The following is a 24283-nucleotide window of genomic DNA, read 5'->3' as shown; positions in this document are numbered from 1 at the left end:
TACGCCCACCCCCACTACCGCCACTCTGTCTACCCCCACCGACTCACCCTACCCCTGCTCCCTCTTATTGACACCCACCCACACTACCACAACTCTCTCTACCCCCACCACCCTACCACCACTCTCTCTACCAACCCCTAATCTCTCTAAAGGCACTCACCCACCCTACCACAACTCTCTATAACCCCCCACATACACCCTGCCCCTGCTCTATCTACCACGACCCACCCTAGCACCACTTTCTCTACCCATACCCGGTCACCCTACACCCACTCTCTCTACCTCATCCACTCACCATACACCCACTCTATCATAACCCTGCTCTCTCTATGCCCACCCACCACACTGCCATCGTTATCTCTACCCCCACCCAACCTAGCCCCACTCACTCTATTGCTACACACCCACAGTACCCCGACTTTCTACACTCACCCACCCTACTGCAACCCTATCCCACTATAACTAAACCCACCCCCCAACCCGCTCAGCCTATGCTTGCTCTCTCTATCATAACCCTCTCTCTATGCCCACCCACCCACACTACCATCGCCCTCTACCCCCACCCTACAGTGATTCTCTCTACTCCCACCCAATCACTGTAGCCCTGCTCTATTGACTCCCACCCAACCGCTCTTCTCTCTATGCCCACCCATCCTAGCTAACACCACTCTCTTAACACCCACTCTACACTCACTCTCTTCTACCAACACCCACCCTACTCACACCCACCCTTACCCTGCGCTTTCATCAACACCCATCACTCTATGCCCACCCTCCCAAGCTACTACCACTCCCTCTACCCCCACCCACCCTACCCCCGCTCTTACACACACCCACCCCACCCTGACTAGCTCTACAGGCACCTACACCCACACACCCACCCTACCCCCAATCTCTCTAACCTTGCCCAGCCTACCCCCACTCTCTTTAGCCCCTCACCCTACAGCCACTCTCTACATCCACTCACCCTACCACTGTTCTCTCTATGCACACCCACCCAACCACAACTCTCTATACCCGCACCCACCCTACAACTGCTCTCTCTACCAACCCCTAATCTATCTAAAGGCACTCACCCACCCTCGCCCAACTCTCTAACCCCCCACCACCCACCCTACCACCACTCTCTCTACCCCTACCCACTCACCCTATACCCGCGCTCTCCATCATACTCCCGCTCTCTCTATGCCCACCCACCCACACTACCATCACTCTCTCTACCCCCATCCACCCTAGCCCCACTCTCTCTACCTCTACCCACCCACCCTACCCCAGCTCTCTCTACAGGCACCCACCCTACCCCCACTGTCTCTAACGCCACACACCCACCCTACGTCGGCGCTCTACCCTCACCCACCCACCCAACTGCAGCTCTGTCTGTCCCCACCCACGCTACCATTGCTCTCTCTACCTCCAACCACCTGCCCTTATCCTCTACCTGCATCCAGCCTACACCCACAGACCCAACGACCACCTACACTATCTCTAACCCCACTCACCTACACTACCCCTACTCTTTCTACCCACACCCTCTCTACCCCACCCACCCATCTACTTTATCCTCTCTACCTTGACCCACCCACCCTATCCCCACTATCTCTACACCCACCCACCCTACCTCAACTCTCTCCAACCCACTCTCTCTAACCCCACCCACATTACCCCACCAACCTACCCTACCCCCACTCCCTCTACTTACACACACCCTCCCCCACCGGCTATACCACCCCCAACCTCCTTACCCCACTCTCTGGATGACCAACCTACTCAGCCACATTCCCTACTCGCACCCAGCCCCCACTCTCTCTACCCCCACCCTCTCTATACCACCATTCTCTCTAACCCCACCCTCCAACCTACCCCCACTTCCTCTACCATCACCCACCAACCCTATCCCCAGTCACCCACCTGTCCCCCACCCTCTCTACCCCACCCGCTCTACTCCCACCCTACCCTCACCCACTGTGCCCCCACCCACCCTACCCTCACCCTCTCTGCCCCCACCCACCCTATGCACCCCCAGCAACCCTATCCTCACCCTCTCTTCCACCACACCCTCTCTGACCCCACCCACAGCCTCTCTGCCCCCAGCCACCCTACCCTCTCTGCCCCACCCTCTCTGCCCCACCCTCTCTGCCCCACCCTCTCTACCCACCCACCCTCTCTACCTACAACCTCTTTACCCCACCCTCTCTAACCCTACCCTCTCTAACCCTACCCTCTCTAACCCTACCCTCTCTAACCCTACCCCCACCTCTCACTATTCCCACCCACCCTACCCCCTCTATCTACCGCCACCCATCCTACTCTCTTTACCCCCAACCATGCACCCTACTCCCCTCTCTCTGGCTCCACACACCCTACACCACCCTACCCCCTCTATTCTTCCAACCACATTACCAACCGTCCCTATCCCCTCTAATCCACTCCCACTTTATTTTGTACACTCGCTCACTCTTTCTCGCCCATATTTTCTCTTGCTCAGCATCAATGGCACCCTGTATCGATGGCTTCCTCCATTGCTCTATTACCCTCCTTATGTTATTGCTCGTCTGCACCCCTTATTGCATCATCCTTTGAAACTGCACTCTCCTCCTTGCACCCTGGTGCCTATAAATACAAAATGCAAAGAACATCAGTAAACACTTGTTTGAGAGGTCAGTAAAGACGTATGCTTCACTTCCCTTGCATCTAAGTTCATTCTTATGGAGAAACTGACTAATCTCAAAGACTGTTAGTACTGAGAGACTGTCTCCCTTTTGGAATTCTTGTATTTTTACAATTGCCCACATCACCTTACAGTGAAGCGCAGTTAGGATACTTTGTAGCGTCATACCTTTTTCACTAATGGCTTTTGGTTACTTTGACAGTGTGCCTAAAACCAGCTGGTGGCAGCTGCGTGACTTTTACAATTTTTGTGATATTTTTCTCATGCGGTTTTGCTCTTACAGCGAATGGCTACTAAAGGTGGCTAGCATCCTAAAATGGCAGTACCACAAGATTTTAGCTTGTTCTTTGGCCTTCTTCCTGACTTCTCCAGTTAGGAAATGCCATAAATGGCAACCCCTTTCCAGGTGAAAGTTCCTGCTTGAGCCAGAGGAGTGGACTGGGACTGTCTGATCCCAGACTATATCCTCAGGCACTCAAAAGTCTGGTGCTGGATGGATGTAATGACCAGTGGTTGCCCAGGATTGGACATTCCTGGGCTGTTTGAATGTTGCAGATCCTTACCATTGGTGGGCTTGCTCCAAGCCTGAATCTTGGCTAAATCGAGGGCTCCTGTAGCTATTTGGCGGATCACCGTTGGAACCAAGACTTCTACAAAGAAGAGCAGCCCGCTGATGACCCGATGACAACCCCTGCATCAGAGCAGACTCGACTCCAGTGATTGGCCCAGTGAAGCCCTGCTCCTCTGTTTGAGCTCAGAAGATCCTAGTTTGTGCCTTGACCCTTGGAAACATCCAGTCTCAAACCATGCTCGAGGATCCACACATGGAAACCTTCAGAAGTGTCCCTCATCCATCCGGTGGACTGACCAGATCCCTTTTGGGCTACGTCGCTGCAGCCATCATCGTCCCATGCAGAGCCTTGGGACATGCAAGATCTTCAGCTTTTACCATAAATCGCCTGTCCTCACAATTCCAGCCATCTCACTAGAAGGGAAGCTGTGCTGGGGCTGCTTCTGTGTTCACCACTGAATGATTACCTATCACTGCCGGACCATGATGACCTCCACTGGAACAATCCTTCTGCACTCCCAAGATGTGTCCTGTAGGGTCTGCACTGCCAAAGTCTTGACCTTCTCTTCATTTGGCGTCTTCTCCCTGAAACGGACTGGAGCAGAGTCTGGTGAGAAATGCGACCAGTCCCCTGACACGAAAGTGACCTCTGCACGCACGACTCCTGGGATTCCTTCACCCTGACCAAGCACAGAAGATTGTGTCCTCCAGAAATTCCGGAAGACCTGCAGTGCCACTGGAAGGATCAGAGTCAGGGGGGTAAGCTAACATCCCTGTTTCTGTTCCACTGTATCCTCGATAGGTTAACATTGGGTGTAGAGCTCTTGTCCCAAACTCCCTCTTGCCTATCCTCTGGCCGCCATTCCTGGGCTATGGATTCTATCCAAGGGCTTAACTAGGGAATAGGATAGCGTGGGGTACTTACTTGACTTTGAGTAAATACTTACGAAAAAGCCCACTGCATCAGGTCTGAAACACCTTCCCTGAACAAACCATACTTTGTAAATTGCAACTTTTGGGCACAAAGTACCATACATCTTAGGGATGGACTTCATAAAATCGAAGGGAACTGGGTTTTTGCTTAATCTAACTATTGTAACTATATTTCCGGCATCCGATTACTCACTTGTTGAGCACTGGGACATAATGCAACCCTATTTCTAAGGGTGAATGTAGATCTACGTTACATTAACTGTTCCTGGCATAACATACGCCGTTCTAGCATATCATAAAGGTCAATATTGATCATTAATTAATAGCGTCACTTCTGTCCCCCTTCATAAATATCGGAATTACCACTTATCGCTTCCAGGAAGGGGGAATAGGTCCCTGTGACTTATTAATGGTCATTGAAAAGGCTAAACGTTGGAATGGCTAAACTAATAGGAAACTGTCTTCTTTTGAATTTGAAAGGCATATTTGTATTAGATGGAATCAGAGGTATGCGTGGTGTAAGTTCAATCCACCGATTACACAGGACTCTTTGATACGTCTTTGTAAACATGCATTTGTCAACCTTGTTCCAGTCCCTGTGATGGCATAAAATTGTGTAGTGGCTTAATTACAACACCTACTTTCAGTTTTAGCTCATGAGGAGGCATTCGTCCTACAGCGTTTTGTTCTTTAGAGACTTGAACATTGAGCCAGTAATTAACTGTTCATTGACACCGGAACCGCTGTGCCCTGTGTGAAGAAAAGTGGGCATGGAAGGAAGTAACTTGAAATTATTCAGAATGTTTGCGATAGTGGAAGGTGACCACATAGAACCGTGCTCATTCTGTTAGTTAATATGATAGCTGTTGTTGAAGTGGAAGGGCACACAAAGGTGCACTTTGCCATTTGGACAGTGGAGGGCAACCGAACACTGATTGCATCAGCTGAGTACGGAAACTTATCCAAGTGTTTTATATGGGATACATTACTCACCTTAATCGTATTTCTGATGCTTGCATCTGCTTAGATTCACATGCTATGCATAGGCCGACATCTAGTGGAAGCTGCAGAGTATTACAGTTGTTTTTGAAACTTGAAAAGGGACGTCGACAGGGCGGGCTAGTAATACTATCTCTATTGTGATGTCCACTGTACCCATGATCCTTCATGCGTCGAGGTCCCTCAGATTGTTTTGTTTCTGACATGAGGTTTCATGAAGTGTAGCGCGAGTACAGGTACATTAAAGCAGATGAGTATCAGATAAAGCCCAGATAAAGCTCAGAAAACACCTATGGACTTTATACTCCAAGGGGAGGAAGGGTGGGCGCATGTGAATCTAAGCAGATACAAGCATCACCAATATGATTACTGTGAGTAATATATCCCTTCTGAGGCTTGTGGAATCTGCTTAGATCACATGCTATGCATAGATTAGCGAGCAGTGTTAGGAGAAGGTGGTGGGTTGTGAGAAGATCCAGCGGCAAATAGATGTTTTAGAACTGCTTGTCCCACCCGAGTATCTGCTTTAGAGCATGTATAAATGCAATAGTGCTGAGTGAAAGTGTGTACTGATCTCCATGTAGCTGCTTTGCAAATGGCGTCCAAAGGGACATTTGCGATAAAGGCCAAAGTAGCTCCTGTACCCCTTGTGGAGTGAGCTCTTGGTGTGAAAGGCAGTGTTTTGCTTGATGAAGAGTAACAGAGCTGTATGGATCTGACTATCCATCTGGATATGGAATTCTTGGAAATGCGGTCTCCTTCTCTGCCTGGTGCTACAGAGACAGTTGGTCTGTTTTCCTGAGCGGTCTGGTCTTCTTTACATAGTAAAGGACTGCCCTCCTTAAATCTAGTGTATGGAGTTTTTTCTCAGCTGAGCTTGTTGGATTCTGAAAGAAGGCCGGTATCTCAATGGATTGGTTTACGTGGAACTTTGAAATGAGCAAGTTCACTGAATCTTCTTATGGAGGTTAAAGCCACTAAGAAAGCTCCTTTGACGTGAGGTGTTTAAGGCTGGACTTCTGCATAGGCTCAAATTGGGGTCCCATGAGCTTTGCAAGTACTACATTGAGGTCCCAACCTGGCGATGGGTTTGAAATAGGAGGGTGGAGTATTTTTACTACGTCCATAAATGCCTTAATGACGGGAACCTTCCACCATGATTTTTTGTTCTGACTGGCACCAAATTACAAATCTCCTCCACTTTTTGAAATAACAGTGTCTGGTGTTTGGTTTACGTGCCTCCTTGAGAATATCCATACACCTTTATGGTAAATTTAGATGTCGAAACTCTATGACCTCAGGAGCCACGCTGCCAAGTTCAGTTAGTGAGGTTGCGGGTGTAATGTTGTTCCCCCGTGCTGGGATAGCAGATTGGTTTGGCCGGGAGCTTGATTGGATCGAATATCGCTAGTTTGCACAAATGTGGACACCAGGGTTGTCTTGCCTACATGGGAGCAACTAGGATAAGCGTCATCTGTTCTCTGTGAAACTTGTTCACCACCCTGTCCATTAGAGGAGTTGGGGGAAAAGCGTAGGCAAATTTCTCTGATCAACTCATCCATAGGGCGTTCCCCTTGGAGTCTGGTTGGGGAAACCTGGACACAAAGTCTGGGCATTGTTTGTTTTCTCTTGTAGCAAACAAGTCTTGCGTGGGGTAACCCCACTGTGAAAAAATGTGACCAACGACATTTCTGTCGAGTCGCCACTTGTGATCTTCTGGTAGAGGATCTCAGTTTAGCGAGTCCGCTAGGGTGTTGAGCTCCACTGGAACATGCTAGGAAGCCAGGAACATCCCCCGTCTGAGTGCCCATTTCCATATTTTCTGTGCTAGCTGGGACAGATTTGGAGAATGTGTGCCCCCCTGCTTGTTGATATAGAACATTGCAGTGGTGCAGTCTGTGAGAATTTGTACTGACTGATTTGTCAGGTGTGCTTCGAAGGCTTGGAGCGCTTTGAATATTGCTAGAAGTTCCAGCAGGTTGATGAGGTTCTGTGCTGTGAGTCCACAGACCATGTGCTATGAGATGAAGGAGATGGGCCCCCCACCAGGGGAGTGATACGTCTGTTGTAACTACCGCTTGCACCGCCGGGTCGTGTAAGGGTTTTCCCTACAACAGATTCTCCTTTGTCCACCAGCGGAGAACTTGTACTAGTGTTGGCAAAGCGCTGTGACCTCTTCCATAAGTATGCGCTGTTCCTCCTTTGTGGTGGGTCTTTGTCGTGGGGGGTGGTAGGAGGGACGCTGTTGCAGCTCTATTAAATAATAGCCAGCCCCGGTTGAAAGCACCCATTTGTCCGAGGTAATTCCCTCCCATGCGTGGGTGAAGTGTGTTATACGTCCTCCTACTGGAGTTACATGGGAGGGGACGTGAAGCAGGTGGTCATTGCTTTGGGGGTGTGGCTCCACCACTAGAAGAAGAGGATCTGCCCTGGCCACAAGATCTTCACTGGACCCTTTGAAAGCCTTGAGAGGATTGCCCTTGACTTGATTGCTGAACCCTGACTCTGGTTGTATCCAGATCCGCTCTGAGAATGTTGTCCCCTGAAGCAACGAAAATGCTGTCCACCCCTTTGGCCCAAGAGTTTGTTAGTGAGCTGGCATAGAGACTTTAGAGTGTCGTACTCTTCCTTTGGACTCTTTAACGCATCCTCAACGGCCTTGCTGAAAAGGACATTAGGCTCGATCGACATATTGAGGAGGGTTGCTTTGTCTCTAATTTAAAGCCTGACTGGCGAAGCCATGCATGATGCTTTATAAGTGTACCCTCTGCGATGATTCTTCCAACATGATCAGCCGCATCTAAATTATTTTTTTTAAATACAGTTAGTCACTGCCTTCACTTCTGCTACTGCGAGGGACAGTTGGGATTTTAAAGGCTCTAGTTCTGAGGCCATTAAAGTGGCTATCTCCTCCCACTTGTGGCAGTTGTAAAAGGCCAGCAGAGTGGTGTTGTTGGCAATTGTTGCCTGATATGCTGCAGAGGTGGCCAATTTCCTTCCGAAAGTGTATCTTTTTTTGCTCTCTTTATTGGGTGGTGTCTCTAATGAAGCGAGAGGTGTTCCCGCCCTTTTCTTTGTCATGGTAACGACCAGTGAGTCTGGCTTTAATTGACCTTGTGATGTAGAGGGGGTCAATAGGAGCTGGACGGAACACTTTCTCAATGTGGGAGTTTACTGCCCGCGTTAGATTGGGGTTTCTAGAGAGGGTTGTATTCTCCTTTGTATGGATTGTAATAACTGGGTTACTGCTTTTTTGTCACCCAATATGTCTTTGACAAAATCCTTGTCGATCTGCGTTTCCTGTTTTTGAATCTGGAAATGATCTGCTGCCTTTAGGATCTCGTCAGCAGACCACTGTCAAGAACTTGGTATAGTTACAGGAGTGGGAGGTACTTCAGGTGTAGGCTGCCTCTTATGTTTCATAGTTGCAGACATAGTTCCCCTCACACTGGGAAACACAAACACACACTTTCTCCCTATGGGATACACTCTCTTTCTCCCTATGAGACTTGTGGCTCCTCGATGTGTGGTGTTTCAAAGTCCTCCCTTTTAGCAGTGTTTCAAGGACATGTTTCTTTACAAGATGGGACAATTTAGAAGCCTGCCGGGATTTTATCAATTTTCGGCAGATGGTCAAGCGGTGCTGCATCTCTCGACGTTCGGTCTTCGGCGGCAGTATTAGACACAAAGTCCAAATCTGATTTTTCTCTCGGCTTTGGGGGCCTGTCGTGAGGTGAACGTGATTGTGAATGCCGAGAGGACAGGGAACCAGTGGACCTTCCCCTCAACATCATGTGTGGCTGTGTAGACAGTGTTTTCGTCGACTTTTGTCCTTGGGTGGGATGATTTGTCTGTGCTGATGCCGCTGTGTGTCGTCCCCGTAACAGTGCCACCGGCCTGTCTGGTGGGGCCAGGGGCTTGCACGTGGGAATCCGAAGGTTCCCCTTTGCCTTAGTCATCCGAAAAGACGCTGATGCTGCCGACTCTAGAAGCACCCACCACGTCTTTGGCAGCCTCAGCCTGCATGGCGCGGTGGGCACAGTGTTTTGTTTTTCGGTCCCTTAGAGTATTGGGCTTAAAAAGCTTGCAAGCATTAAAGTGGCCCTCGTTGTTATCCCTCGGAAGACCGAGGTTGCACACACATTTTTTGTTACAACTGGGACAAAATTTAAAAGGTGTATTTTTCCATGTCTAATTGGAAGGGCAGCTTGGCGATTATAAAGGAGAGAAGGGGAAATATGCATTCTCTTAGTTGCCTAAGATATGTCCACCCCCCACTCTCCCTACTGTAGGGGCCGAGGCCCAAACGGCCTTCCGAGGCCATGTGGAGTGTCGTCGAGGCAAGTTCTGCGTCCAAAGTTTTACCTTGAAACCATTCTCGAAGATGTTGTCGAAAAACAGCTTTAAAAAAGGACAGAAAGAGTAACTAGCTCTAATTTCTTTGTTAATAAATGGCATTAGGTGGAAAGGAACTCTGCGTTTAGCGTCTGAAAATGATGGCGGAAAAAAACAATCTGAGGGACCTCGACATGTGAAGACCATCAGTACAGTGGATGTCACACTAGGGATAGTATTACTTTCATACTGGCACGCCCTGTCGACGTCCCTTTTCGAGTTTCGAAAACAACAACTGTAATACTATGCAGCTTCCACTAGTTGTGGGCCTATCCATAGCATGTGATCTAAGCAGATTCCAGAAGCCTCAGAAATATAGATATGGTTTTTGATTTAAATTACTTACCTGTGATTATTATATGTAACGTTTATTCCTAAAGGCCTAATAAATAATTGTATTTTCTTATCCTTACTGACTTGAATTATTGGTGTTCTGTGTGGACTCATTGTAGCCACTCTTACACTTTTCCTGGGAATAAGCCTTGACTGCTCGTTCACCTACCTTGATTGGGTTTTGGCTAACCTCTCAGTGTCTTCCCTGTTTGCCATAAATAGGGTGTCCTCCTAAAATCCTCCCTCCAGGGGCTGATTTTAGAAATATATGTTAACATTTGTCATTCAAGCGTCCTATTGGCCAAAAATAAATTTTTCTTTAATGACTTACCTTTGATTCGTGAAACGATGGTTAAGATTCAGTGTAACTTCAGCACATTGGGACAGTTTGTTTAAGACAGTAGAATTATCTCTCATCAGAGACTTTACAAAAAAGGGAAGTTGGGATCAAATTTGTACTTAGATTATGTTAGAATTATTGCAAAGTTTAGAGATGCCTTGTCTGGACTTCTACAGGATCCCGAAATACATACTGTAGCCAGAAGCCACATATGAACTACTGAATTGTGGATGATACATTTCCACTTTATACAATGTCTGTTTTGTCCCAAGTCAAAATACAATGATGAGAGCACTGAGAAGAGGGGAAAAGGATCTGGATGAACCACTGGAGGATACAGAGTGGACTTGAGCATGCATTCATACCAAATAAGTGTCTGGATCTTTGAGGTTCAAACCTATTGCCTTTAACTGCTTGTAGCAAGCAAACATGTAACATGCCAGATTGAATTTGTGTGACTGAAACAGATCTAATGCATGTCCCAAATGTGGTTTTCATCCTGCATCCTTTCAGCACATGTTGTGGGACTGCAAATAGGTGCAGACATTTTGAGTGGAGGTGTATCACATTTTTTCTGGATGGCCATCGACACCTTCCAAAAAACTGTCACTACGTTTAGTAGCTATGAAGAAGCATGGAAAATTAACTGCCATGTTTGTTTGCCTTGGCTTGGTTCTGGTGAAAAAGGCAAATAGTCCTGCAATGAAGTCTGCCAATGAATTGAAGATTATGTAGACATGAGTAAATGGGCGGAGGTGGAACAAGACCTGCGTATCATGATTTCTATTCACCCATGTCAGAAACGTCTATTTACAGTGACCCTTTTGACGATAAGTGCAAATAGGTATAACCCATGTGTTTTACTTGGAAAACACACACTAAGAGGATGTCACCTTAAAGATGGTATACATTAAAGAGTGAAAACACAGCAGGTAAAGTAACCATAGTGGTGGCACCTAGAAGGTGCAATAACCTAGAGAATATTACCTGAAAAGTGATGTAGCTTACAGGGTAATAACCTTGTCAAAAAGCCAATACGTTTACCTGGAAGATGGAATAACCCAAAGGCTATTACCTGGATTCATTCTTTGGTTGAAGAGGGAATTGCAGTGGGTTCTTGAAGCTTTTATTCATAAATGTATACTCAAGCGAGACTTCAGCAGTTGCCACATTATCTATCTGTGTGTGAGAAGAGTGGAGTTGAGTGAAAACAAGGTTGAGATCATATCAAAAAGAGTGAAGAAAAGAAAGGGCGTGGAGGCATATAGGGAGAAGAGAAAGGGGGCCAAGAGTTAGAGCTGAAGACAGAGGCATAACAAAGCATTGAAGGCAAAGGCGTTGCTGGGGGAGGGCGGCCGAGGAGGCTATAGCCCCAGGTCTTTTGGTTGAAGCCCTGGATAGAAGCTCAGGGGCTAAAACCAAAAGGCTAGCTAGCCCCGAGTCCCAACAATCGCTACATTAGTTTACCCCCGGATCTTCTGCAGACATAGCAACACTCCTGATTGAAGGGTCTGGAGGAGAGGTAGAGTGTTAGCCAAATTGATGGAGAGAGAATAATAAAAGGAGATCAAGATTAGTAGACAATTAACAGTGTACACAGGTTCCATCTAGAGAGAGGCAAAATATTGATTTAATAGGAGCTTCATTCCTACTACATAACATATATGCCTCAAGCACATAAAGGACTGAATATCTACATCAACTTTTCAACGGGATCTCTCTAATGGGGCTAATACCACTGAATGGATCTGAAGATTTAAGTACCCTCCCGCCCGTATGTGTGATCTCACATGAGATCTATCAGTTGGGGTAAGCAGTCTCTGGGATCTCTCCACATCAAATTCATGAATCCAACAGAGTTCGAGGACTACTAAGCTACCTTTAATTATGGAGGAGTTTTTACTGGTAAATCTGCAGAATATGGAGCAGGGAACACACACGAGCCAGGGAGCTGTAAATGTCCTTTCTGGCAAAGACATGCCAAACACCAAAAACACAATCACCTCAGTCATCACAATCTTTACAATATTGTGATCTGTCCATCTCTGAGAGAAAACCCAACTGTGCCTACAAACAAAATAAATGAAGACCCTCTGTTCAGGTACCACAAAAACCTTTGCTACTTCAAACCAGTTTGTCCATCTGAGCCAGATTAGGATTCCCAGCACCTTCACCCAGTGGCACTAACAAACTGCCAATGTGTGGTGGGGCTGTCTCGGTAGGGCATAGCTCCCCATACCACGTCTGCAATTCATAACCATCAACCATTTCTATAGATGGCAAGCTGAATAAAGCCCCTGCGACACTGGCATGCCTGGAGTTGACAACTGGTCCACTGAAGTTAGTGGGTCATATACCACCCACTCAAATTGGTCAGCCATAACTGAAACATACAATGAATGTCAAGTACTTTCCAATTCACTGCAGCATTTTGGGAAATTTGGATTTAAAAAAAACAGAAGCACTGCAGTTTTGTTTTTTTAAAGGAGGAAATAACTTCACCAGGTTTCAAGGCCCAGGGGTCATGTTACAGACGCAGATGCAAACAGGAAGTTTGTACGAATATTAAAGGCTGAACCCATATCAGAAATGTGCGCCATATACTTGATTAAATAAGAAATTGCAGTCTTCAAAACAGCTGCACTATCAGCTATGTGGGTGAGCAAGCCCAGCACAGCCTAGTGCAATGATAGCTTTGCTTGACGCTCCATTATGGTATGCAACAGCCATGCTTATCTTTGTGGATGTGCTCTGAAAATTCCAATAAGGGTGGGCACACTGTGGGACTGCGCCCTCCATTGAGCAAGCCCTGTTGTCACCACCCCCCACACAAAGGTTGGAATACAAGCTTGTGCTGACACAATTAATTTGCTGCCCCCTTGATCCACATGGGAACATCAATCTAACTGCCCTCTCCGCCCCTATCCTGTTCAGCAGCAATGGTAAGCTTAAGTGAATAAAGAGGCACACGGTGGAATTTCCACTATTGTGGGTGGGATATGCAGTCATAAATAAGACAGTCCTTTTATGAGTGTCCGTGAGCAAAGTTAATTTCTGCATTTTCAACTGTACAGGAAAGCCAATGCAAGCAGCAGCAGCCCCATTTGTAATGCTGTAAATATGTGGCAAGTGGTGAACGGGCACTTATGCTTGTTGCTCTGGCAGTACACATTTTGTAATCCATTGCTTCCTCAAATACTTCTGGAAAGGACACATGATTTTAGTAATATCGTTGCCACGCCAGCCAGAAAAGTGTTACTTCACTAAAATATTCTTTCTGAACTGAAGTTGGTTATAAAAAACTGGATAACAGAAATTAAAATCCCCACTTAATTAATTAATGGGAGACTTAATAAAATGTCTAGTGGGTGAAACATTCAATTAGAAACCAACAAGGTCAATTTGGAGTTATAGAGGGATGTAAGGTGCAGCTGTCCAGTAGCTGATGACGCACATCCAGTTGTCAGACAGGGCAAGCAATGGCCCTGAGTTGCAGATGAAGTAAGGCTGATGGATTTCCATGCGTCTTGGATGAGTGTTCCTTGAATGTAGATAGGACAAGCAGCAAGGCATCTAACAGTTCCTTCTGGTCTATGATAAGGCTGGAAACCGGATATGCTAGCGGTGCTTTGTGCTGATAAGGAACAAGTTACTTACCTGAAACACCCGTTCTCCAGCATCGGTTTTACAGGGATTCACATGCTCATGAATTTTAAACTGTCAGGCTGGGAATCCTCAGTAATATTAAAGCTACTTTCCCTTTAAAAGCTAAACACTGTGTGTCGCTTCTATAGCCTATTGCTGTCACTTTGGGTCATACTGCCCCAGCCAATGACATTCATTCTCCTAAGCGCCACCGTGGTGGCATCTTCAGATTTAGTTGTGCATGTGAAGTGGAAGTAGGAATCAAGAAGAGCAAGAGAGGGGAAGGAGGGAGGGTTCACATGCTTGACCCATAATGGCGAACAGTCGTTACAGATAAGAAACATATTCCTTCTCCAGCATGGGGTCTTCACATGCTCATGAATAAGATTACACAGCAATACACATACACAACCACGGAAGGTGGCAAGGCTCAAAAGATGCAATAAGACGTATCCCTAGAACACACTTACCTCAAACAAACAGGTTGCGAAGCACTGCCTGGCCATCCCGGGACTCTCTGGAATGCCTGTTGATGCGGTAGAATCTTGTCAAGGTGTGGGTAGACCTCCACGTTGCAGCCCTGCAGATGTCAAGCAGGGGAACACCAGAGAGAAAAACTGCAGTTGTTGCAATAAGCTCTGGTGAAATTAGCTCTCGGCCGGGTGGCAACGGGCTGTTGGCCAGACGATGGCAGTGCATGACATAGCCAGAGAGCCACTTAGAGATGGAAGCCTTAGACAGGGACTTCCCATGTCCCACAGGTCCAAAATTGACATCTTTTGAAATTCCTTTGTGTGTGCAACATAGAAATACAGGGCTCACGCAACGTCCAGAGAACGGAATTCCCTCTCAGCAGGCAAAGAAGGATTTGCAGATAAAACTGGCATAACAAAAGGTTTGTTGAGATGGTCCGACTGAACCTTCGGCATGAAGGAAGGATGAGATTGTTGAACTACTTAAGCGGTGTGGAAGGACAAACACAGATGCTTACAAGAGAGCCTGTATTCCTCTGACGTGCCTGGCCAAGGTGATCGGCACCAGGAAGGCGGTTTTACATGACTGAAAGTTCAAAGTGGCTCGATGCAATGGGTCAAGCAGAGGCCCATCACGCCGGCGCAGGACCCTTCACCAGAGGGAATGTTCTGAAGAGGCCCTTGAAAATCCTTATTGAGACCGTGTGACCACAAGGAGAACATGCCTGTGGTCCGTGTGTAACAGGATATGGCGACCAGGTGGACCTTGATGGAGGCATAGGCGAGGCCAGCCTTCGCCAGCTAGAGCAGGTACGGAAGAAGCTGCAGAGAAGTCACGCGCAGCAGTGAAACCTTCTGTGGCCAGCACACACTATAAAGCGCTTTCACTTGTGCTTGTAGCAAGCCAGTGTAGAGTGGTTTAGGTAGGGTCTTCTTGCATTACAAAGGCAGCGAAGAGTGTCCAAATTTGAAGGATGCAGGAGCAAGGCTATGAGGCTCAGACACTGGGTCATAGTGCAGTATTGACCCTCCTTCTCTGGAGGTCGGGAAGTGTCAGCAGCTTGATTGCCAGAGCTACCGACAAATGGAGAAGGTCCGAGTACCAGATCTGCTTGGGCCACACCGGTGCAATGAGGATCATCTTGCAGTGGCAACATCTGGGTGTGCAGATCATTCATAGCAACAGTGGAATTGGAGGGAAAGCATGCAGGAAGAGGCCCTCCTGGGGAATGAGAAGGCATCCCCCAGACTCTTCGGCTGAGGATATCTGCTGGCAAACTTCTGACACTTCGCATTGGCAGCCGTCGGGAAGAGGTCGATCTGAGGGAGACCCCATTCACTCAAGAGATGCAACAAGTGTGCTTGTTGAAGTTCCCATTTGTAGCAGAACTGCAGCTCCCTGCTGAGAGAGTCTGTGATGGTGTTTTGGATGGTGGGCCGGTGAAATGGGAGAAACATGTTGAAGAATGGCCCAGTGCCACAGAGATTGCGATTCCAGGGAGATCACTGAGGACCGATACCGCCCTGTTTCATGAAGTAAAACATGGTGGTGGTGTTGTCCGTGACGATTCGCACCACCTTTCCCTGGAGTTGAGACTGAGAAGAATTGAGGGCCCAAAGGACTACTCGTAGTTCCAGGACGGTGATGTGCCACTCCTTTTCCTATGGGAGCGAGAGGTCTCTGGCATAAGAATGTCCTTTTTAATGTAATGTAATGTAAAACAAATGTGCAGAGTGCACCTACACCAGCTAGTGCATCATTGCGCTGAGAGGTACAGGAACTAGACCGAAGCAGGAAATTAAACTGAGAAAATATGAGTTTTCAAGGCTAGACGAAACAAATGGTGGTCCTCCAAAGCATGCAGGAACAACGGTGTGCCGTTCCAGAGAACGATCCCACCACCCCCACATGCGCCAGCTTGAAACTGGGGCCCGAAATCCTCAGAGATGAGGCAGAGCGCAGATGCCAAGCAGGAATATATGGTCAAAATTTAAATTGCACAAATTCTGGCACTTTACTGTAAAATGCCTGGTGAACCGCACAAAGGGCCTTGAAATTAATGTACTTGGCAACTGGGAGCCAATGCAATTTGATCAGAATAGGCGTAGTCAGACAAAACCGGGGAGCCCCCAATGCTAACGGGATGCCGAATTTTGCAACTCTTGCAACCGCTGAAGAAGATAAGCCGGCTGGGCCAGGTAAAGCACATTGCAGTGATCTAGGGAACCGGACGTGAGGGAGGATACAACCAATGAGGATAAAACCAATGACCGCAGATGAAAAGGAAGGTAGAAACAAACTTTCCGCAATATGTAGAGTTTAAAATTAACCAACTGGAAGACTGCACTGATCTGGTTCTGCATAAAGTGAGTTGGACAGCTTGACCCGAAGTTCATGACCATCAGAGACGGCGTGGACAGAGGGCCATGGTCAGATGGCCAAAAAGCAGAAGACCAGCCAGAAGACGCCGAAGAGGAGCAGACTAGCAATAACTCTGTTTTATCACTGTTAAGGTTTCTACACATCCACAGATGGATAGCAAGAAGGCAGGAGCAGTAGCGTTCAGCCGAGACAGGATGAGATAGATCAAGCTTCACCAGGATCTGCGTGTCGTCAGCATAAGAGAAGCACCAAAAACCCAAAAGAGTGAATCAGGTTTGCAAGAGGCTGAATATAAAGATTGAAGACAAGGGGGCTCGGGGTGAGCAGAACCCTGAGGGACACCACAACTGAGGGGTTTTGCGACAGAGATAAAAGGAGGAAGAGAAAGAGACTGGGTGTCGGGAACACATATGTAGCAGGCATGAGCTGGAATTGTCCTGCGGCCTTGAACCATGACATTCAACTGTGTGGCCTAAGGAAGGACCTAAAAGACTTAAATGCCTCCATGTCAGGAAGCGTCTTTGTTTTATTTGCAGGCAAAAGGCTCAGTGTGCATTACAGAGGTCCAAGAACAGAAAACTACACTACCCAGAAGGCCAGTGTGGACACAAGCCTTCTGGTACTGCCAGGACTACACCCAAAGCTCCGCACATCTGCACGACACACTCGACAATCTCTGCATGTGCTGATGTTTGCGAGAGAGAGCAGACGTCCGGGCCAGGCGCTCCTGCAGGCTACCAATCGCGGGGCTGTTCCCCGCCGGCGCACACTGCAGGCCCCGCGCCACCTGACAGATAAGTGCATTTAAACACGTTAATAGCAATACAAGTGTTGTGAGAACGGTACTAAGGACCAGTAGAAACTTCTGCATTGCAAACCGCAAAAGAGCGAGTTTGCATGTAAGTGTTTAGCGGAGCTCCACGCATGACAAGATACCGCTTCCACAGTGCACGCTCACAGATTTCTTTGGTTTATTGTAGCGCAGTCTCCGCATCGCCACAGAAGTAGAAATCTGGCACCACAGCTCGTGACTAAAGCCACCCAGCAGCACAACACGAAAGCTAAGTGCTTACAATCTATGTTTTAAGTTGTGTGCAGTTTTGTGATTTAACACAATCAGCATGTGCATGCAAATAGGGAAGTGTTCATGTTAATGCAAATGCAATATACCCAAAGCAATAGCACTAGGGCATGAAGGCCAGTTGAGGCAAGTAGCATAGTGGGTGTGCATGTATGCAGAGTGAACGGGCGGAGTATCTACAGACCCAGAAACCCCCGGCAGGGGCAACAGAGAGCACCTTTCCCAAAAAACCCGAACCTATCCAATACCTCTACCTAACCCTCAATCCGTTTTTCCTAATTACCCCTAACCTATCCAATCCAGTGGACCCTCACCCTCTTTCCCCGGCAGGTCGCGGAGGACTGTGGTTGCCACAACTCCCAGGAACCAAGACATAACAGGGAGGCAGGTGTTCGTTTTACCTCCATGCAAGATTAAGGAACCCGACACTGGGTGCGACCAGTAAGAAATGAAGCAAACCAGACCCAGACCCGGCCAGAGAAAATGGCAGCAGACAATCGCTCCAGCAGAATAACATGGTTGACCATATCGAACATGGCAGAGAGATCTAGCAGGATCAGGGCGGCGGTGCCACCGTGATCCACAATCAGAGCCAGGTCATCGGTCACTGCAACCCGGACCGATCAAGTGCCGCGGCCAGGCCAGAATCCGGAATGGAAAGGGTGAATACATCCAGAATCCTCATGAAAAGAGCAGAGAAGAGGTGTAACTAGAGCCTCGAATGTTTCACGGGGAACTTGAGGAGAGAAATGGGATGGAAATTAGAAAGAGTAGAGGAGTCAAGATTAGGTTTTTTAAGAAGAGGAAGACTAAGAGCGTGCTTGAGAGACTTGGAATGTGAGCTGATGCAAAAGAGGCACTAAGCGCAGCCGTGAGAAGGTGTGCGACAGAGGAACAGATGTCCCTAAGAGTGCTGAGCGGGATGGGATCGGCTGGGGAGGTTGATTTGAGAGCAAGCACAGCCGAGATAACAGCAGATTCTATAGCCTGGTCAAGTGGCACAGCGAGTAGAGCGCTCGCTTTGACATCAGTGCAGAGCCTGCGGACGCAGGTTCGAATCCCGGCAGCGCCAATCTCAGCATTTCATCCTTCCGAGGTCGATAAATGAGCACCACACACCGGGGGTAATAATAAGCAGCGCTCAAATACCTGAGGGTTCGTAGCGCTATATAAATGCCAAATTATTATTATTTTTATTATTATTATAAAAACCGGAAAAGAGGACCAGCCAGGAGAAGATCGGCTCAGGCCAGCAGGGCCCACCGAAGGTGGAATGGGGGCGGCAGAGGCACAGATTTGTTTGCAAATAATGACAATATTGTCATTGAAATAGGTGGACAGTGAATCACAAAGCCTTTGAGAAGGGGCAGAGGTCAGCGAGATAGAATGGACTACCTTAAACAGCTCCGTAGAGGAGTTGGCAGCGGCTGCCATTCGGGTGGCAAAAAACACACACTTAGCTTGCGTGATGGCTGTCTGGTAGGAAGCAGTAGCCTGATGAAGGGCGAGGCGAGACAGGGCGCAATAAGACATGCACCACTTAGGTGCGGCTTGCCTGTGAGCCAGGCGTAGCGTAGCTTAGCCAGATCAGCTGAAAACCAAGGCTGCGAAGGGAGAGCACAGGGTCTGCAGACTTTTAAGAGGCGCCACGGTGTCCGCAACGACGGACAGTGTATAGGTGAGGACATTGCTGGGCTGCTGCTGAGTAATAGCCAGGGTGATGTCGGAAAATGTAACCTTACCCCAATGCCTTTTAGGAGGATGGGCTATTACCGGGGGATACCGACTGGAGTAGGAATTCACCAAGAAAGGAATAACAGTATGGTCAGACCACAAAACGTATATCACAAAAGGGAAAAATACTCAACGACATCCAGGGGACAAATGAGTATAACAATTAACACAAGAAGGGGGAGTCCCCTAAATTAACCACTTCAGTTTATGATTCTGTACGGCCTAGCCTTTATTCAGGCCTGGCCATTGTTTTTAATCATGAACAAATCTACTGAGAGGCACACAAATGAATATAAATAGTGAATTATTTATTTTGTAGGCCCATGGGTCCTACAATGTAACACACAAAAAATAATTTGTTATATTTATATATACACGTTATCTGTTTTAAATCATACAGATAAAACAAGCACTCATTTTTATATAGTGAATATCAACAAAAAAAATCACCACTCAGAACCTATAATCCAAACCGAACATTGCATATTGAAAAATTGAAAATGCAGTCAATAACATTTATGCATTTTTGTTAACAGGGTACAGAAAAAAAATCTTGTTTGTTGTTGATAGGTTGAAAGTGGAGTTTTCCACACACGGGAAAGGCTGTAGATATGAGTCAATCAAATTCATAAATGTATGGTGCTAATCCAGTAGTACTGACCCTATGTAACTACTGCTAAACAGAATCCATATGTGCCAATACCTTGTGGCTATTACATAAAAAAACAGACACACATCCCAGGTCTACATCCCAAATACATTCACAACAAAGAACTGTATTTAGTGCCACAGTTGTACAGGCAAGACATTTCGCAGAAGTTGGATTTCTCTGCCTTCTTCAGGACCCCAAGGGAAGTTGGAGCTCTATGGATGTGATATAAGAACAAGTTACTTTCTTACCTGGTAACGTTCTTTCGATGGGATGGTCCGACAACGTATTCCATATCTATGACAGGTAATGTCCACAGCTGTGCTGCTTCGGAAAATCTTTGGCGTCTGCGTCCTGCGTCGATGACGTTGATGCGCCGTCCCCGAGGATCTCGGCCGACGTCACCCGATGTGATAAGTAGGATGCACAACGCCCATAGCCTCATTTATAGTTTTTTTCCCAGAACGTGTGCCACCAGTTTTCTGCCAGTCAGACACACAAGGCCTTGCAGAACGCAAGCTGCAATCGCAAAAGAAATTCTGCAGTGGGGAGCGATATGGAATACGTCGTCGGACCATCCCATCGAAAGAAAGTTACCAGGTAAGAAAGTAACTTGTTCTTCGAGGGGATTGGGTCCTCCGACTTATTCCATATCTATGACAGACTCCCAAAGCAGTACCAAGCAAGGAGGTGGGAAAGAATTCAGAATACAAATTATGCATGCCCAATCAAATTGCGGAATAGAGAACTGCCTTGCCAAAGGCCAGATCTTGCCCTCTGATGGAATCGAGGAAGTAGGGACATACAAAAGTATGTACTGAAGCCCAGGTGGCTGCATCACAGATGTGACGAATAGGAACTCCCCTCTGCAGAGCAGTAGACGTAGCCACTCCCCTGGTAGAATGGGCCCGCAAGCCAGCCGGAGGATCCTTACCCGCCAAGCGGTAACACTCGGAGAGAGCTAAAATAATCCAACGAGACAAAGTCTGTTTCGTCACAGCTTGTCCCAAACGCTTTCCAGCATAACCAATGAAAAGTTGATCGTCCACTCTGACCTGGGACATGCACGAAATATAAAAGCTCAACGCTCTCCTAGGATCAAGCCTATGGAGCCTCTCCTCTACCTTACTAGGATGTGGAGGAGGATAGAATGCCGGAAGAACAACCTTCTGGCTCAAATGAAATTCCGAAACCTTCGGAAGAAAAGAAGGACGAACTCTAAGGACAACCCTGTCCTTATGAAACACAGTGAAGGGTGGCTTAACTGAAAGTGCCTGTAACTCACTCACTCTGCGAGCGGAAGTAACCGCAACCAAAAACACAGTTTTCAGAGTTAACAGCCTCAAAGGGCAAGAATGTAAAGGCTCAAACGGAGCACCCATAAGAAACTTAAGAACAAGGTTCAAATCCCAACCTGGCACCAGAAAAGGTGACGGAGGGAACACATTAGTGAGCCCTTTCAAAAACTGCAAAATTAAAGGAATTTTAAAATAGGAACACTCTTCAGACAAGCGCTTAAATATGGACAGCGCCAGGTAACCTTTAATGATCCCCACTTGCAAGCCCCTGTGGGCCAAAGAAAGCAAAAAAGACAAAACCATGGGAATGTCACATTCAAAAGGATCCACATTCTGAACTCTGCACCAGTCGCAGAACTTTCTCCAACGGCAATGGTACAGAGACTTTGTTGCTGGCTGCCTGGCCGAGAGCAACACCTCCATCACGTCTTCAGGGAGGTCCCAATCCTTATATCTCAACCTTTCGGAAGCCAAGCGTGAAGATTGAGGGATCTAACTTCTGGATGGAGAACCTGACCCCCCTCCCGTGAGAGCAGATCGTCTCGGTAGGGAAGACGACGTGGAGGGCAGATGGACAAGTCTAGAAGGTCCGGGTACCACGTCCTCCAGGCACACGCTGGAGCAATGAGGATCATCCGGGAACCGAACCTCCGCAGCACTTGCGGGATGACGGGGACTGGAGGAAACGCGTACAGCAGTGGGAATGACCACTCCACCACGAAAGCGTCTTCTAAGGCTCCTTTTGGAGGAAATTCCCGCGAGCAAAACCTTTCGCACTTCCAGTTGACACTGGAGGCGAAGAGATCCACTTGAGGGGTCCCCCAAACGGCGAAGATCTCCAGGAGAATCTCCTGAGCCAGCTCCCAATCGTGATAGATCGAGCTCTGCCTGCTCAGAGCGTCCGCCGTCTCGTTGTCGTCTCCGGCCAGATGAACAGCCGAGATCGAAACTTCCGGCTGGATGGCCCAGAATTCGAGCTGCATCGCCTCCCTGCACAGCGGAAGTGACCCAGGCCCCCCCCTTTTTGTTGAGGTAGTGCATGGCCACCGTATTGTCCGTTAAAATCAGGATACTCTTTCCACGCACAGTCGGCAGAAAAGCCTTCAGGGCTAGCCTGACGGCCCTCAGCTCCAACAGATTGATATGGAGTCTGGACTCCGACGGAGACCAACGACCGCTGACTGTCAACTCGTTGGCATGAGCTCCCCATCCCATGAGGGATGCGTCCGTCACGATCGTCACCTCCGGCCAGGGCAGCCAAAATGGGGCCCCCTTCAGTGCAAGTCGCCAACCGCGAACCTCAGGTACTTCTTGTGCTTGGGATGGATCGGCACATGAAGTAAGCATCCTTGAGGTCGAGAGACACCAACCAGTCCTGAAGTTGAAGGGCCTGGAGGACTTGAGAAAGAGTCACCATCTTGAACTTGTCCTTCCTGAGGAGTTTGTTCAAACCGCGCAAGTCCATGATGGGTCTCAATCCCCCGTCTTTCTTTGATATAAAAAAATAAGGGGAATACCATCCCTTGTTCCTCTCCGCTACAGGCATCAGTTCTATGGCGAATTTCTCCAGCAGGGCTTGAATTTCCTGCGCAAGGAGCGGATCCGGACTCTTCGAAGAGAGGCTCCCTGGTGGATTGTCGTGAGGCCTCTGCCGAAAAGGAAGACAGTAGCCGTGGGTTATGATCTCCAGAACCCACACATCCGAAGTAATGGCTTGCCACTCTACAAGATGCTGCACCAGACTTCCCCCAACCGGCGAACCATGGGACCTGGCCTCATGACTGAGTGGTAGTGGCTGCGGCGTTGCCCAAGGGCAAAGAGACAACTGCCCGAGCAGCCTTGGCACCTCGAGTACCTTTATTTCCACCTCTGGCACTTCTACGATTGCCTCTTTGACTGCTAGCTCCCCTCGCTTTACTGAAGGACGAGTAATAGCGAAAGGAACCTCCCCTCCATTGCTGTCCCCCAGGACGAAAAGGCGGAGGTTGGCGAACTGCAGCGCCCAACGACTTTGCTGCAGCTTTGGAGGTCTGCAACCTCTCAAGGCTCTCGTCAGCCTTGCTGCCAAAAAGGTGTTCACCGTCAAAGGGCATGTTGAGGAGCCGGGACTGCACATCAGGAGCGAACCCAGACTTCCGCAACCACGCAAACCTCCGCATTACGGTGCTCGCCGCCATGGACCAGCTGACACAATCCGCCAAGTCCAAACCCGACTGAACGGCCTCACACATGGCATCCTTGCCATCCTGAACGATATCAAGGAAACCATCCCGTTCGTCCCCTTCGGGAATATGTTCAGCCGCTAATGCAACACAGTTCCACAGAGTGTGTGTGAAACGAGACAAGGCACATATGGAGTTGGCCGCCTGAAGCGCCATACCCCCCGAAGAAAACACTTTCTTCGCCCAGCCGTCAAAACGTTTGTCGTCCCTATCCAGAGGGATGGTAGGATACAACGCTTGCTTTGCCAGGGCCGTAGCCGCCTGCACCACCAAACTCTCCGGAGTGGGGTGCCTAGACAAGTAACAGGGGTCGCTACTGGCTGGAAGGTATTTTCACGACAAAAACTTGCCCACTGCCAGAGACTCTCCGGAGCAGTCCAAGCCGCCGCCACCCTTCTCTGCAGAGCCATATGAAAAGGCAAAACCGGGTCAGTGGGGGGACCGAGATCAAGGATGTCCGTGAGATCATCCTGAACAAACTCCCCTGGAGGAGCTGACCAACCCAAGTACTCGGTGACCCGAGACATAAGGCGCCGATATGAAGAATCGGCATGAGTGC

At 48.2% G+C, this 24283-nt stretch overlaps 1 protein-coding gene across 3 annotated transcripts in view; it reads right to left on the bottom strand.

Annotated features, from left to right (window-relative positions):
- LOC138528751 (von Willebrand factor A domain-containing protein 5A-like) overlaps positions 1-24283 on the bottom strand; it is an 880743-nt gene that overhangs the window by 257179 nt on the left and 599281 nt on the right. For all 3 annotated transcript variants that reach the window (XM_069640621.1, XM_069640622.1, XM_069640620.1), the window contains exon 13: positions 11315-11418. In XM_069640621.1, coding sequence (XP_069496722.1) covers positions 11315-11418 — 104 coding nt within the window. The remainder of the gene's footprint in view (positions 1-11314; positions 11419-24283) is intronic.

Source organism: Ambystoma mexicanum, chromosome 7q, assembly GCF_040938575.1.
Source record: "Ambystoma mexicanum isolate Mex_15411 chromosome 7q, UKY_AmexF1_1, whole genome shotgun sequence".
NCBI lineage: Eukaryota > Metazoa > Chordata > Amphibia > Caudata > Ambystomatidae > Ambystoma > Ambystoma mexicanum.
The sequence above is the reverse complement of the archived record's forward strand: the minus strand, read 5'-3'. Positions and strand labels throughout refer to the sequence as shown.